Source organism: Gambusia affinis, linkage group LG01, assembly GCF_019740435.1.
Source record: "Gambusia affinis linkage group LG01, SWU_Gaff_1.0, whole genome shotgun sequence".
Classification (NCBI taxonomy): Eukaryota; Metazoa; Chordata; class Actinopteri; order Cyprinodontiformes; family Poeciliidae; genus Gambusia; species Gambusia affinis.
In genome coordinates, this window is record NC_057868.1 from 5846765 (window position 1) to 5862022 (window position 15258).

The window sequence follows — 15258 nt, forward strand, 5'->3', positions numbered from 1 at the left end:
AGGAAAATCTGACCAAACGTTGCTGTAAACTGAAATCTATTAAGTTGTTACAGTGATTAGTAAGCAGAAATGTTCCTTCTTTTCAGGCATCTCTTAGTTTTAGTCTTTTTCATGTGGTGGCTGTTTTTTGTTTGTTTTGTTTACACTGTTGTTAAAGATATTTAAGAAATATGCTTTGGATTATATTGAGATGTATTTGATGCATAAATGGGATGATCTTGTAATGCCTATAGTTATGATGGCCAATGAGTTCTGGAGGTAGGAGTGTGTCCTGTAACTTGTGGGTTTCTGGTTTGAACCTCAGTGGCACCTCAATTCTGTCATCACTGTCTTAATGTGTGTGTGAATCGGTGAATGACTGAATATTGTGTGAAGCACCTTGGAGCCTACTGGACTAGAGAAGTACAGGCCATTTACCACTTCTGTTAGTTTCCAAACTTCTGCATTTTCAAGAAATCTGCTGCGCTTTTGTTTTTGTTTCTGGCATTTAGTATTGTGGATTTAAAACAAAGTTTACGCAGATTAATTGGCATGTTTTATAGTCTCAAATTGTAAGAAGTGCACTCATCAGGAGAAAACCTGCAATTAGTTATGGACAGTAATGGTGTCATTGCTCTACACATTTAAAGATGATAAAATGCTCCCTGCAGAAAATAAAATCTATCTGTATGTACTTTATCTGTGATATTGTCACCAGTTTTTATTTTTAGACCTCTTTCCAAACATAAGTGAATGTCTGTAACTTCCTGTGATAAGGTGCCTGTTAATATGACCAGTGATTTTTGCAGCATGACATCAGTAAATAGTGGCAACTTCTTAGTGTTGCATTCATCCATCATTCATCTATCAGTTTCCTCACAGGTTCTGACCTTTGCATTTTTATTATTTAAAGACAGGCCTGTTTTAGAAACAGAAGTCATTAATTCATGGTTATCATTTGTACCTATGCTCCAAAATGGGCAAAAATGAATGGAAATGTGAGTTTGAGCCATTCAAAGTGTGGAAAATATCCCAACATTTTATTTAATAATTCTTATTTGGGGTATTTGATGATTATGAAAACCTATTTGATTTTAAATGTTGCATTTTTGCACCTTGTTCTGCAGGTGTCTTGCATTGTCAAAAAAATAAATCGGTTGTCAAAACTTCTATTAGGGGTGCACTGATATCAATATTTTGAGGAGAAATTGATATCCCGTATTAATATTGCTCTTATGGCCGATAACTGATTTATGCCAATATTGGATAAATCTCCCTTCCCTTTCAACACCATGAAGAAACAACCACCATCCCTGAAGTTGTTTCTCTCATTCAGTTCAACATCCACAATCCTGCATTGGGTTTGAATTAGTTGTAAGCCATGATCATAAAAAATTTACAGAAAAATAACAGAAATATGTAAATATGTGTATTGACTCTATAAGAGTTCTATTTTTTTTTTTACTGAAATAAGTTAACTTTTCAATTATATGCAAAAATATATTGAGATGTTAAGGTGTAATTTAGCCACGTCACGCAGGAAGATAAAGCATGGGTGGCATGAAATGTGATAACAGGGTTAACACCTGCATGAAGAACATTTACTGACAGAAAAATGTATGAGAATCTGGCCACCAGTCTGGCTTGCCGTCAGTCTTACTCAGTGTCCAACATATTAACAAGCCCACAGTCTAAAGATGCTGACATACGCCACCAACATGTCAGCTGCTCATGGGATGCAGTGCCAGAACTCCACTACAGAAGCAGAAGTCTGTCTTTAGCTCCTCAGCATAATTACAGCTTAGATGAACAGCTTGGAAATGACTGGCAATTAGATCCTCAGACAGTATGGTGCTGAGAAGGATACTTACTTCCCGCAATAACTACTAGAAGAGTAGATCAAGGACCCACATGAGACGGGGTTATGCATTTACAGTACCCATACGCTGACGACATCTAAATTTATAAATATTATGAACAAAACAGGTGGGAGAAACAAACAAAACAAAAACAAAAAAATCAATAAGCCAAATTAGGGCAAGTTAGGAAGTTTTCATAATAACTCTCCTGTCTGAGAGAAAAGGGAATATTACAAGCAGATTGTTAATTGCACTTTTCTCAAGCATACTTTTCAAACATTCTGGAGCATAAACAAGTCTTCTTGTTGGCATCGTGCACCACCTGCAGAGTCAGTCTTTCATTAACAGCCAGGACAGACCGAGGGGTGGGGGAGGCAATCCCTCACTGGGACAGGAGCTCAGCCAAGCAGGGAGAAGACAGGAGGACTCCGCAAACAAAACAAAATTAAAAAAGGAAAGAAAATAAAATCCTTTTTCTTTTGTGTATTTATGTATCAGAAATCTGTTTTTGGTCATATATAGCAATTAACTTGAATTGGAGATAATGTCATAATTATAGTAGTAGGCACCACTTGGTTTTCTGACAACATTAACATACTGGAATTAAACGGTGGTTTGGTACATGTTGGAACAAAAACCTAAAGAATGGACAATTTTCTTGAAGCTGAATGCCAAAGACACAATAATGAATGCAGAAGAGTTTTTTTTTTTTTTACCCCCAGTTGGACAAAGAAAACTCTTACAGGCAACTGTGTTCTCTGCTGCAGAAGTAAAATATATTTTGATACCTCTGTCAATTATATTCTTGTAATCAAACCACTAACTGCTGACGATGAAATAAAAATGAAAATGTTTCAGTTTAACGGTTCCTCAACATTATCAGATGGGAACAATGATATTTCTAGTGGTAAGTTTCTCCCGAGAATTTCAATCCCAGGGTTCAGTGACATATATAAAATAGGAAATTAGTGATATTGCTCTTTTTCTTACAAAACAAAATTTAATTGTAATGTGTAGATTGCTTATATACAGATTGTGGTGAAGACTAATTCATTTCTTTCATTCATTCATAAAATAATGTGGAAAATATTAACATAGCTATAACAATTTTATTTGGCAAGCATTTTATAACTCAGATATATAGCTAGCAAAATTTTCTTTGCAAAAAAAAAAAAAAAAAGACAATCTAAGTTGCTCTCAATTTTTGATACTCGCATTCTAGTAAAAGATGAATTCTTCTCCCCAAAATTGCAATTTTTGTATATGGAAGCTAAAAATGGTAGTTTTTATTGCTAAAATTGGAATTTAAGAAGTCAAAAATGCAGAGAATTCATAAATATTTGTTATGGATGGTATTGACTGGAGGTAAAAATGGCAGTCGCATTTGTGGTACTCTGTAAACAAGCATTTGTGTCCAATGGGTGCAAGTGATTTATAGGACTTCAGAGTGCTAATATTTGCAGTCTTTTTACTATGAGGAGGAAGCTGTACATTTTTCTTGTTTCTGACATATCAATGTTGACTAAAATCTAGTCCACTGAAAAAGCATACATTTCAGCCATGTGGCCTAAAAATAAAATCTTACATTTATTTTGTGGTTGTATGTAAATCTAAAATGTTGAAAAGTTAGTTTATGGGCTTGACTAGTTCTTTCTGTGCTCATCAAAGTGAGAAACGGTTCTAGCAATCCTCTTTAACACAAAGTTACTATTGTTTGCCCAGAAGCTTGATGCATTTAATACTTGTTGGTTTTGTGAATATGCAAATTAAGTCACAAATTTTCCATCAGTGAGGTGTTGTGAACTTCCAAGTAACATGGTGCGATGACCCAGCTTAAAGTAAAAAGTGGAAAGTGATGTGGACATTGCAGTAATGGCAAAGACGCAGTGGTAAATGTGGGTGAATCATAACTGATATTGTAAGTTAGCAATAACATCACAATTATATGTTTATAAAGACCAGCCCGACTCCTCAGCTTCCATCCTTTTTTTTTTTTTTGTCCCATTCATTTAGGTCTGGTCTGATGAAACTGGGAAATAGCTGAAAACAAGCAGGAAATTGACCCCTGACAATCAGAGTTGGGAATCATTGCTTTTGTTGTCTTTCTGCTTTAGAAGATCTGATCATTTAGAAAACAGTCATCAATTTAAATTGATGACTGTTTAACCAGCCTCTTCTGAGCATAACATGCTACAGAGGCCATTCACTCATTTCAATCATCAGGTCAAAAATTAATGGACATAATTGTTGCTAACTATGACATTTATATCCTCTTCTTTTTGGAGGCACGAGGGAGGGACATTTTAGCAGGTTGGCCAGCTAAGTCTGGTAACATGATTAGTGATTTTTTTTTTTTTTTCCTTTTCTTCTCACAGCTGTCCCTATCAGTCCTTTTCCATTATTTAAACCTAAGAAAACCTATCAGTCTTGGAGCAGTGGTAGTTCAGAAGAAAGAACAGCGCCTGTCAGTCCAAACGTCTGTGGTTCAATTTATGTGTCAAACTGTCTGAAAAGGTAACTGAACCCTGTTTTGCTCTCCTGCTTTCACAGGCATGTCAGCTTCAGTGTGACAGATAAAAAGGAGAGCATTTTAGCAGGTGGTAGTGTGTAGTCTAAGAAGTCATGAGTGAATGTCAAATCTGAATAGGTGAATGGGACTTGATAATGTGAAAAGGGCTTTTGATGATTGGGAAGAGCAGAAGGAAAACATGGATGCCATCGTTTTCTTTTATTCTAAGCTAATCTTGGTTTTTCAGCTGCAACTCTCTGGAACAACGTCTCCATTCTCTAAATCAGCTTGTCTTCTTTATTGCTTTACAGAACTAAAGACATTGATTTTCTTGTTGGCTTTTGCAGGTTAGCACAGGTTTAAGTGTTGATTGTAATTTAATTGCTCCCATAAAGAATGAGTCAGCTAACATTTTGTTCATTGTTGAATAATAAGTTCTTTTTTGTGTGTGCAAAATTTTGGTCAGTCTTTTCTTGCACTTTCTTACTTTTTAGTGGGTCACCGAAACAAGATCTTGTCATTTTGTTTGCTGCAAGTACTTACTATACTATCTTAATGTTGCAGCTGAGATCAAGATTCATCAAACTAAGGAACTTTTTCCCAGTCCGTTATTGTCCAATGGTGGTGAATATGTGAATTTCTGCCTTAGTTCCTTGTTTCTAGCTTTCAGGAAAGGTACCCAGCAACAACCTCATCTGCTTTGGCCCATTTACTGCAAGGCTCAACCTGTTGTGCCTTCTGAGATGGTATTCCACGTACTTGACTAGTTCTTTCAGCTACTGATGGCTTTCTTTCTTCTTGAGCCAATTTGGCCATTCTCCTGGCCATTCTTCTATTCACTAGATATTTGCTCATTTTCTGACCATTCTTTGCAAACCTGAGATATGCTGACGTGTGAAAATCCCAGTTGACCAGCAGTTTCTGAAATGCATAAAACAGCACATCTGGCACCAACGACTAGCTATGTTTAAAGTCACCTTTTTTTTTTTTTTCCAGTGGTGAATCTCAGTTTAAACTTCAAAGAGTCATCCCCATGTCTGGAAGATTAAGTTCTTTGAGGTTGTGCCACATAATTAGACTGATTGCTATTTTTGTTGGAAAGTCATTTAACAGATTAGCAGTTTGTTTATTTTGAATTTGTCTCCAGCTCTTCTTGTCTAGCATCTAAGGAGTCAGGCACATCAGAGAAACAAATGCATGCTTTTCGAAACTATTGCAATCCAATTTTAGCTGGTTGTTCTAAACTCTTCTACCAGAACCCAGCAGTCAGGGTTCTTACTTAGGCGCCAATAGGGATCACCTTACTCTTTTACAAGCATCACACTGACTGGTAAAAACATTCAGAGTTTAGTATAAAATCCTTTAGCACTGTATGCATGGCTTTTAGTAGACAAAGCTCAAACCTCAATTTTTTATAGTAGGACTCTAAAAGATTGGGCTATTTAAAACATTTTCAGTATTTAGCTGCCTTATTTGCTCTTTATTCCTTCCTTAATATGTAAAATAACAGAGGCGGCCCTTCTTTCAAAAACATCGACAGAAGAAATTTGAAAATGTTGAAAGCAATAGCTTCAATTTTAAGCCATCCAGTTCAAGATGTCAAAACTGAGATTTCTGCTCATATCTCTCCCCAGAGCAGTCCCTATGAAAATAGACAAACTCCTCTGGTTTTTTATGCGGAGTGAGTCTGTGTGCAATTATGATTCTTGCATGAACCACATTCATTGTGGTTGAGCCAGAGAATAGGAACAGATGTTTGAATAAGCCTTTGCATGTAAGCACTTTCTCCATCTTGAGGACTGCTTGCCACTGAGGAATCTCTTTCAACATCAAAAACACCTTACGCAACAATTGTCTGGGCCTAATTCCTTGTTGGACATTTTTTTTTAGCCCTGATTTAGCATTTAAAAAGAACTACAAAGCAGTGGTGGAAATGGATCTCAGTCATGCAAATACACTTCCCTTCTTTCTGCTTGCATTGTAATCGCTGTCCATTTGCAGAGAAAATGCTGTAACTGACGGTAGTTACCAGCTGTAAATAACAGTACTTATGAGAAGCCATCAGGTGCAGAGCAATTTATCCCTTTGTGTTTTAACATTAGTAAGGTTCTGGTTGTTTCACCTCTGATTTTTTTTTTCCAATACAGAAATGAGATGTCTGCTGCAGGACATTTCCTACCAACTATGTGACATTTTGTAACCGCCAGAGGGACGTTATGTACCCACTCTGCAAACCTAATATTTCAAAGTAGCTGTGTGTCTGTTCATCATAAACAGAAACATAGCAACACTCATAATTAAAATGAGGAATGTAATTAAAGGGTTTTTTGTCTTAAGCAGGTGAGTTTTGAGTTCTGACTCCAAGAAGCAAGAGCTTGTTTAGAGTTATTTATTTTCTCCGAAGAGTTTTTGCGGCGCTAGTGGCTCGTATTTTTTGTGACAGTAGGCAGACAGGAAAGAGGGTGGAAGATATGCGGCAAGGGTCGTCGGGACCGGGAGTCGAACCCACAACGTCCGCGTCGAGGACTAAGGCCTCCAAACGTGGGGCGTGCTAACCCCCTGTGCCACCACAGCACGCCCCGTTTAGAGTTATTTTTACTTGATCAGATCAGGTGTCATAATTTGTCGTGTTTTTCAAGTTAGTTGTCTCAAACTGGAGATCAGACTTTCAAATGAATCAAAATGGGTTGTATTACAAGCTTTGCAGCAGATATTATGCAGTTAAATTGTAAGTAGAATTTTAAAAAGATTTTGTCTTCATTTATTGAAGTATAAATACTTGTACCATCATTTCAGTAAGAAATGGTGGCACAAAGTTTACAAAGAGGCTGATAGAGACAAACCTGAAGTGGTCCTCATACTGCTTGGGGAAAAAGGCCCAACAGAGACTGCAGACAATAATTATGTCTGTAGAGAGGATCTTTAGGGATGATATTCTTTCTATCCACAACTTATATGGGTAAGAAAAAGTGCTGCAAACCTTTCTGCAGACCCTACACATCCTGGACACAAACTGTTTGCACTTTTATTTTTAGGTTGGAGCTACAGAGCACTATTTGCTGAAAAAAAATAAAAAATACCACAGCTACTGCACAAACATTTCCTTTCCCCATGTTGTCTCTCTCTCCTATGCATTCTGGCAGTAATTCAACCATATCTTTCTCTTTTGTAAAAAAACAAAACAAACGAAACCTGTATGTATTGCATTTTTGCATTTGTTTATACTTTCAAAAATGCTCTTATTTTTATTTCCCTTCTTATTTGTATTTATACAAATGGACTTTGTTGTGAGCAAGGTGGAACCAAAGTTTTGTTTGCCCAGACTCTTAAACAGCTGATTCTTCGTTTTATACATAAACACACACACGCACACGCCTACACACACATAAATCTGTTGTTCTTACTTGTGCTGGAAAGTAATTTTGAGTGGATATATCTTGGAATGCGGCTTCATAATGAAACTTCGTTACCCCAGGCCAGTGAGACTAAGGTCATTTAGTGTAACACAAGCTTAATCTGTAGCACATAGACTTTAAATGCATGTTGATTTGTTGGAACCAGATAATGACTTTTAAATGTACATTTTAAAATAGAATCTGAGGAGTTTATCTACGTCGTTGCTTTAGCAGGATCGTTTCCTGAAAAACACTCCCAGACGTGTACCTGGTGCAATTGGCCCACACACACTCGGGACATGCTGTGTCCTGGGACTGAACTGCTAAAGAGGTCTCTGCAGGAGGCTGGGGGCCTCGCAGCTAGATTATCTGTCCATCACAGGCCCTTGATGTTCTTCTAAACTGCAGTCGTGTCCCGCTCCCTGCGACTGGCATGCCTGAGCCGCTCCTGGACGATGGAGTCGAAGCGACTGCTGGGTTTTTAGATTGTTGTGGAGACGTGGAGTGATGGGGAAGGGAGGAAAATGGAAAAATTAGCAGATTAGCATTTGGACTGAGGAGAAAATGGAATTGGCTTTGTTAGACTTGGATCCTCCTTCTGTAAAGAAGTGATGTAGTTGCAAGGGAAACCATGCAGAGGCACGAGGAGCTGGAGAGGCAGTGCATCAGCCGCTCCTCCACAGAGGAAGAAGCAAAGCCCTGTAAATCCCTCCGGTCTGTGGCCCTGAGCCTTCCTCAGCTTCACCAGCCTATAACACACCACAAACACAGGACTTTCTCACGCCATGCAGGCACCACTTCTCCTCCTCTGCTGTCTCCTCCACACCCCGTCTCTTTCTTTCCATCTTTTCTTCCTTCCGGTTTCCCTTTGTGTTCCTTCCCTAAACTACACATGAAAAACTGACCTCGTCCTCAAACCTCATGTTGTTATCTCATCCTCTTATCGGCAGGGATAATGTTTTCCTAACTGTCTTTTACTTGATAACTTTCAACACCGCTCCTGAAAGCGTTTACTCTATCCCCTGAACTTGATCACGTTTTGTCAGGTTAAATTTTGTGGTTGTAACGTAGTATCTTTTGGATTTTATGTTATGCACTCACACAAAAAGCGGAACAGAAAATCTAAAATATGTTATGTGCGTCTGTATTTTGCTGCCTTTGTCTAATACCTCCAAGTAAAATCGGCAAAACTGCAAACCTTGCAAAATATGGCCATCCATCTAAACTGACAGGCCGTGCAAGGAGATAATTTATCTACGAAACAACCAAGAGATCGGTAGTAGCTCTGAGGGAGCTACTATAACTTATGTGGAACGACATGTCAATCGGACAGCTATAACTGATGCACTCCACAAATCTAGTCTTTATGGATTAATCCAGTCCAGAATCTGTGGCTAGACCTGAAAATTGATGTTCACAGGTGGTGTCTAATTTACGTCAATCATCTAATCTGACTGATGTAAAACTTCATTCTCTAGAGACATACTCCAAAATGCCTTTAATCTGAATCTAAAGAAAACATTAGGTTTGCAAACTATCTGTTAAAAACTATGCAATTTCTACTACATAGAATCAAAAAATATCTCAACAAAATGCATTTAACCCTATTTATGTCTACATATATATATTTGTGACATTGAACATATCTAATCTGTTGTGGTGCAGGGGTGACCCTGAAATAACTATCCCCTGCGGAGAATCTAATAAAGTTCTTGCTGCCATTTTCAAAGCTAGCAGTAGTTTATTAGATTCACTGCCACGTAACATTTGTGTGCTCAGTTGTGCTTCCCTTCCACCTCAGTGTGTGCAAACATACAACAAGCTGTGGTTACAGCTCTGTCTTTGGTCAAAGTGGCATGCTGCATGTGCTGTGCCCCACCTCACACATGAAAGCCAATTCAGCTTGGTGGCCACTTTCATTGTTGCATCTATGCACTGAACCTTCTGCTGGCCTCAGATATCTGTTTGTAATATAGCATTCAATGTGTAAATGACTCTATAGTTAATTTGTCTCAGATTACATTCCACTATATCCAGGTAAAGTTATTTATAATTACTGCAACATAATAATTGATATGTTTTATATTGTGGCAGAGTGTATTGCACCATCTAGTTGGCTGTGTACCACTGCTTCCTTTTTCCGTTTTTTGGCACAGCCATTGGGCCTGTTGTGGAGTCTGTTGTTTAATGTGATTCCAGAGTGCTGAGAGTTGGTCAGTAGACGGGCCCGGCTGTCAGAATGAATAACATAATAATCGGAGCTGACAGCAGACTGTATTGGAGTCAGTCAGGGGCTGCTGGGGAACCCTAGAGCAGAAGGAAACGCAGGCTTTTTAAAGTCCAGACAAAGGATCGACAGGGGCTCTAAATTTAAGGCTATTGCATAAGTTTATGAGTCCTGAAGGGTCGGGGATGGTTGGATACGAAGCTGGAGGTGTTGAAAAAAGAAGACATTTAGAGAAAAACTGCTTTCACTTTGCCTCATGTCCACATAATAAAATTTGAGTGATGGTAAAAAAAAAATCTCTTGCGTTCAGCTTGTTTCCTTATTCACATACTAAGTGTGGTGTTTAAGTTTTAAGTCTTTACTGGCTACTGAAACTCAGCTCATATTCAAAGTAATAAATGTAAATGGCCTGTTCTTGTACAGCGCTTTATCACGTCCAGAGGACCCCAAAGCGCTTCACACTATATTCAGTCATTCACTACGAACACATTCACAAGATGAGGTGAGCAAAATTCAAAGAAACATCCTCAGTTTTTCAAAATAAGTTTTCAATGCTCACTTGAATTGTATTTTTTTTTTTTTTTTGCTGCTGAGCTGACACCTCTGAGAAATCACCAAAAGATTTAGTTTTATAAGTTATCATTTTAATCTGTCTTTAGCCTCTTACATGAACCATTAACATGGCTAGCATTACCAAAACTCCCGTCTGTGCGTTCCATAATTATGAGGTTTCCAAAAGCTTGCAAACATTTTTGCATATAGCATGTTCTTTGCCATATCATCACATATGCCAGTCTAGGGATTAGGCTAGAGCAAATTTGGTATATTATGTTCAGCCTTCCTGTTATCTGCTTCATGTTTTGCTCTCTTGCAGCCAGAATGAACAATAGATTTGTTTCACAGTTTTCTCCTTAATCTCCTTGTACTTCCTTTGACTTCATTTTTAAACACCTCACTTCTACAGATTGAGTTACCTGAATGGTCCACAACAAACTATTGCGATCGATGTGACCTGCTGTAACTTAAGTTTGTTGGGTTTACTTATCAAAAAAGCTCAGCATTGCAGCTGGAGAAGTTGAAGTGCTCACTTCATAGTTTAGTCAAGTCATTTCATGACATGATGTTGATCCCTTTTTTGCAACATATTGATTCTTTGAATGCTCCTCATGACCTGGAAGATGATTAGAATCACTTTGTTTTTTTTTTGTTTTTTTCAGTTTGTTTGAAACAATTAAAATAATTAAACAACTTGTTTGCAAACTATTTAATTGTAAACCGTAATAATTATTGCTATAATAACATTTGGATGCTTGTTTATTTGGCCTTCTGGTTGGTTGGGCAGGTGGGTGGTTTGGTTGTGGTTGTGGGAACTATAACTTACACATTGGGTCACATTTCAGTCAATTTGTTAATGCACCTCTATATATTTTAGCAAAATTATCTAGCTAAAATGAGAAACAATTTAATAAAGACTTTTAAAAGTAAAAGCCCTTTGGAGATGCACAATGGTATAAAATGTAAACATGCTGAGCTGAGATATTTAGTTGTCCTGCTTCTTAGATTCCCTACAGAAACATAGGAGAGTGTGAATGAGCAGCTCTTGTTGTCGCATTGATATTAAGCTATTTTTCATTCTCCACGTAGGAGGAACCTTAATCCCTGATTCGGTGTAAAAGAATGAGCCGTTAGGACATTCAGTGCTCAACACATCCCAGTTTGTGAAATAAGCTTACACATTTTAAAGCTTGGAGAGACACAAATTCTTGCAGCTAATGTCACTTGGATGACTTTCAGTCTCACTTATCTTAATATGCTTCCCTAAAAACTGTTGACAGATCCTAAATCCTTGGCAGGATTTAGTTTTTTCTTAGCATTTGCTGTTTATGTAAAAATTGGCACTTTATTGAATGTAAATGAGGTTGTCTTAGAGACACAGGCTGCTAATATGCTAACATTCTTTTTTTTTTTTCCATAATCCAGAGGTTTTAGAAGTTCATTCTCTCTTCCAGTGTGATAAATTTTTCACAAAGAGTCCTCTGATGCAATCATCTTTTTAAGCTCAAGTTAAAAACAATTGTTCTAACAGTTAGCATTTGTGGTCTGTGAGGTTACTAAGGGTAAGGAAGACGGTGTCGGCCTCAAAGCACAATTTATTATTCTTTCTAATTTCTTGTAATAATATTCATGTATGGAGTGACCGGCCTACCAGAATTACACTGCATCCATCAACAACTCACATTCACAAGGGTCACAAGGGAACTCGACATCATTTGAAGCATCGCATCCATGGCAAAAGTCGCAGGAAGTCACGAGACTTACCCCAAAAAAACCTTTTTAAAATGCTCAAGACGTTTTGGAATAAAATTCAATAGAATGATGAGACAAAAGTTAAACTTCTTTAAAGTGTGTTTTTTTTTTGGTTTGTTTTTTGTTACATCTAAACTTAAAGTAATACTGCATTTCAGAATAAGATCTTTTGTGGTAATGTGATAGTCTGGGGATGCTGCACTGCCAAATGATCTGTACGACTTGCTGTAATGTGAGATCTTAAATTCTGTCACAAAATCCAGAAGGAGAGTGTCTGGACCTCAGCATATGATTTTAAGCTTAAGCACACTTAAGCAGCAGGTTGGTGGTCTGAAGCAGAGAGTACCTATGAAAGGCTCAAAAGTATATAAGAATCTAAACATTAATTCAACTGATATGCTGTGATTTGACCTTGACCAGGACATTCATGGTGACAAAAACCCTCAACTGCGACTGAATTAAGTCAATTCTGCATTGAAGAGTTGTCCAAACATCTACACAGCCATGTGAAAAACTAATTGCCAGTCATTTAAACCATTGATTTTGTATTTACTCAAGTTTTCTTTGTCTAATATTAGAAAGTCTTTTTCTGATATGAAACTTGTAGATGTGACAAAATGGCAAATAAACAAAATAAATCTGTTTGGTTCGTTACTGTAGGAGCACATATTTTGGTTTATTATAAGCTTAATTCTTGTGTAACCAGAAATGAGGGTCAGAGGGAGCCACATTTTAGCTGTGACAGCCGAATAAGTTCAAGATCAGAGAGTTTAGTGGTAGGGGACATGTAAATCTGTACAGCTTGAGATGCATGCATCTTAGAACTCTGCATATCATTTCCTGTAGGAGTTTAACTTTATTTTCTTTCCTCCAAGTGTTTCTCTAAAATAGGTCAGCAGATGTTATAAAAAAAAGGGGGGAGGGGGGCAGATTGAGGAGGAGGAGGAAAAAGAAGAGGAAGAGAAAACAGCTAAGGCAAACTGTTTGCAGTGTGGGCTGAATAGAGAGAGAGAGAGAAGAGTGGGAGGGTGAGAGAGCAAGGTAGACTGCATCTTCTTTATATTCAGATGTTACATGTGTTTGACAAGAAAAATCTGTTTTTGATGTTGCATTTTTTTCATGCAAATGACCACATGTTCAGGATTGCTGAACATGTGGTCATTTGAAACATTTGCGTTGTGTCAAACATGGTATACACAGTCGCTGCATGCATACATGTTTGGCATGTCATCTTGCTAAGACAAAGAGCAAGATGACATGCTGGCAACATTCAGTTTTTTATCAGTCAGAAGATTAGAAAAAAAAAAAACAACAACCCACAGATCTTCACTATTCTGCCGTCTGTGACAATTTGATCTTTCAGTGTCAGGGAGAACAACCTTGTTCCGGGTTCTGGCACAATAAAGAAGGTGTTGCATCCACTGTTCATTGATGGCTATTGTCTTTTGTTGTTAAGGCTGTTAAATCTGCCTCAGAAAAGCAAAGACGCTCGGAAAACCAGCTTCGTGAATATGTTCTTTGGCTGAGATTATTCATTTTCACCACTCCTCTTTTCTCTTGTCATGTCATTTCTGAGACATGCAAATAATCTAAACGTGAACTATAAAGACCAATTTAATTAAAACAAAACAAAACAAAACAAAAATCTCCTGTCCTAATATTCAGATGTTTTGCTTGTCTTCCAGGCTCACACAACAGGCCAAACCAGTGTCCAGTCAATGAACACAGCTGCTTGGACCTGGATGTCTGCATCCATATGAGCAAACTGTGTGATGGAGTTTCTGATTGTTCGGATGGCTGGGATGAGGGACCTCACTGCAGAGGTAAAAACCACTCTCACATAACCCTCCTTTTTGTCATGGTTTCATGATGATCACGCAACCAGAGATCCTCGATTATGCCTTTTGTTTTAAAAAATGCACAAAACTAATCTAAAAAGTGTCACAGGCATTTGTATTTAGCCCTCGTAAGTAATGTTGTCGAGATGCGAATATTTATGCAGGGGAATTGTTTCAGCACAGGGATAAAATAAGTACTGGTAGATGTGGATCTACATTTAAACCCATCTCGATCTTTAATCTCAGTTAAATAAAGTTTTCTGGGTTTTGATATCGCAGGTGATTTTTATTTCATAAAGCATCATATAGCAGCTCAGCTGTGCTGCTGTCTTCCTTGATCCTGCCGGATAGCAAACACCCAAACACAGCTGAAGAAGAACTCCCATAAGATACTGTATTATTATTTAGAAACACCACAAAAAAGAAATAGTCCATGCAGTATTAGTTTGTTTTAGCTGATTGAGTCATTAATATTTGTATACCTTTAGAGGATTGCTTTTTTTTTCAGCAAGGTGGTCTTGTGGCAATTACTGACAGAGAATGTTTTAGATTTGAGACATACAAACCTATTCTCTTCTAGAAAAACAAATGTTTAATTGGAAAATAAACCAAGGACACTAATACAAAGTCCTTAGATAACAACTCTGACCCTGAATCAGGTCGTCTGTTCTAGTAAGTCTGATGCATTAATTCTCCCTTCTGTCACCTGTTGCTAAATATTATAGAATTGAGTATTTTTTGTTTGCTGTCATTTAGAACTTTTCGACTTAATGGGGTTATCAATTGACTTTTTTATCTTCGTATCAACTTCCAGCTTCATGTACTGATTAATGTTCTTATTTTCATTTTCATACTTTACTGTCTCTCTCTTTGTATTTGTTCTTTTAGTCCTCAGCACACCCGTGAAAAAAAGAAATTCTCCCATGGGACCACCTTGCTTAAATACTGACCGAGTTAATCATGAACACAGAGTGGAGCCTTTAGAGAGAATTAATCAGAACATTGAAGTGTTATTAGTTTAGGCCTGAAGAGCAGGAGCTGAGCACCGTTAGGCTGATAAGAGCGTAAAGAGTAGGTGCATGTGTTGTCACGCAGTGGTCTTCACTGTCAAGAGAGTTTTACACAGCAGCGATGAAGTCATCAA

At 37.7% G+C, this 15258-nt stretch overlaps 1 protein-coding gene across 1 annotated transcript in view; it reads left to right on the forward strand.

Moving 5' to 3' along the window:
- lrp1ab (low density lipoprotein receptor-related protein 1Ab) overlaps positions 1-15258 on the forward strand; it is a 93422-nt gene that overhangs the window by 17403 nt on the left and 60761 nt on the right. Inside the window, exon 3 of the mRNA XM_044112038.1 lies at positions 13962-14099. Coding sequence (XP_043967973.1) covers positions 13962-14099 — 138 coding nt within the window. The remainder of the gene's footprint in view (positions 1-13961; positions 14100-15258) is intronic.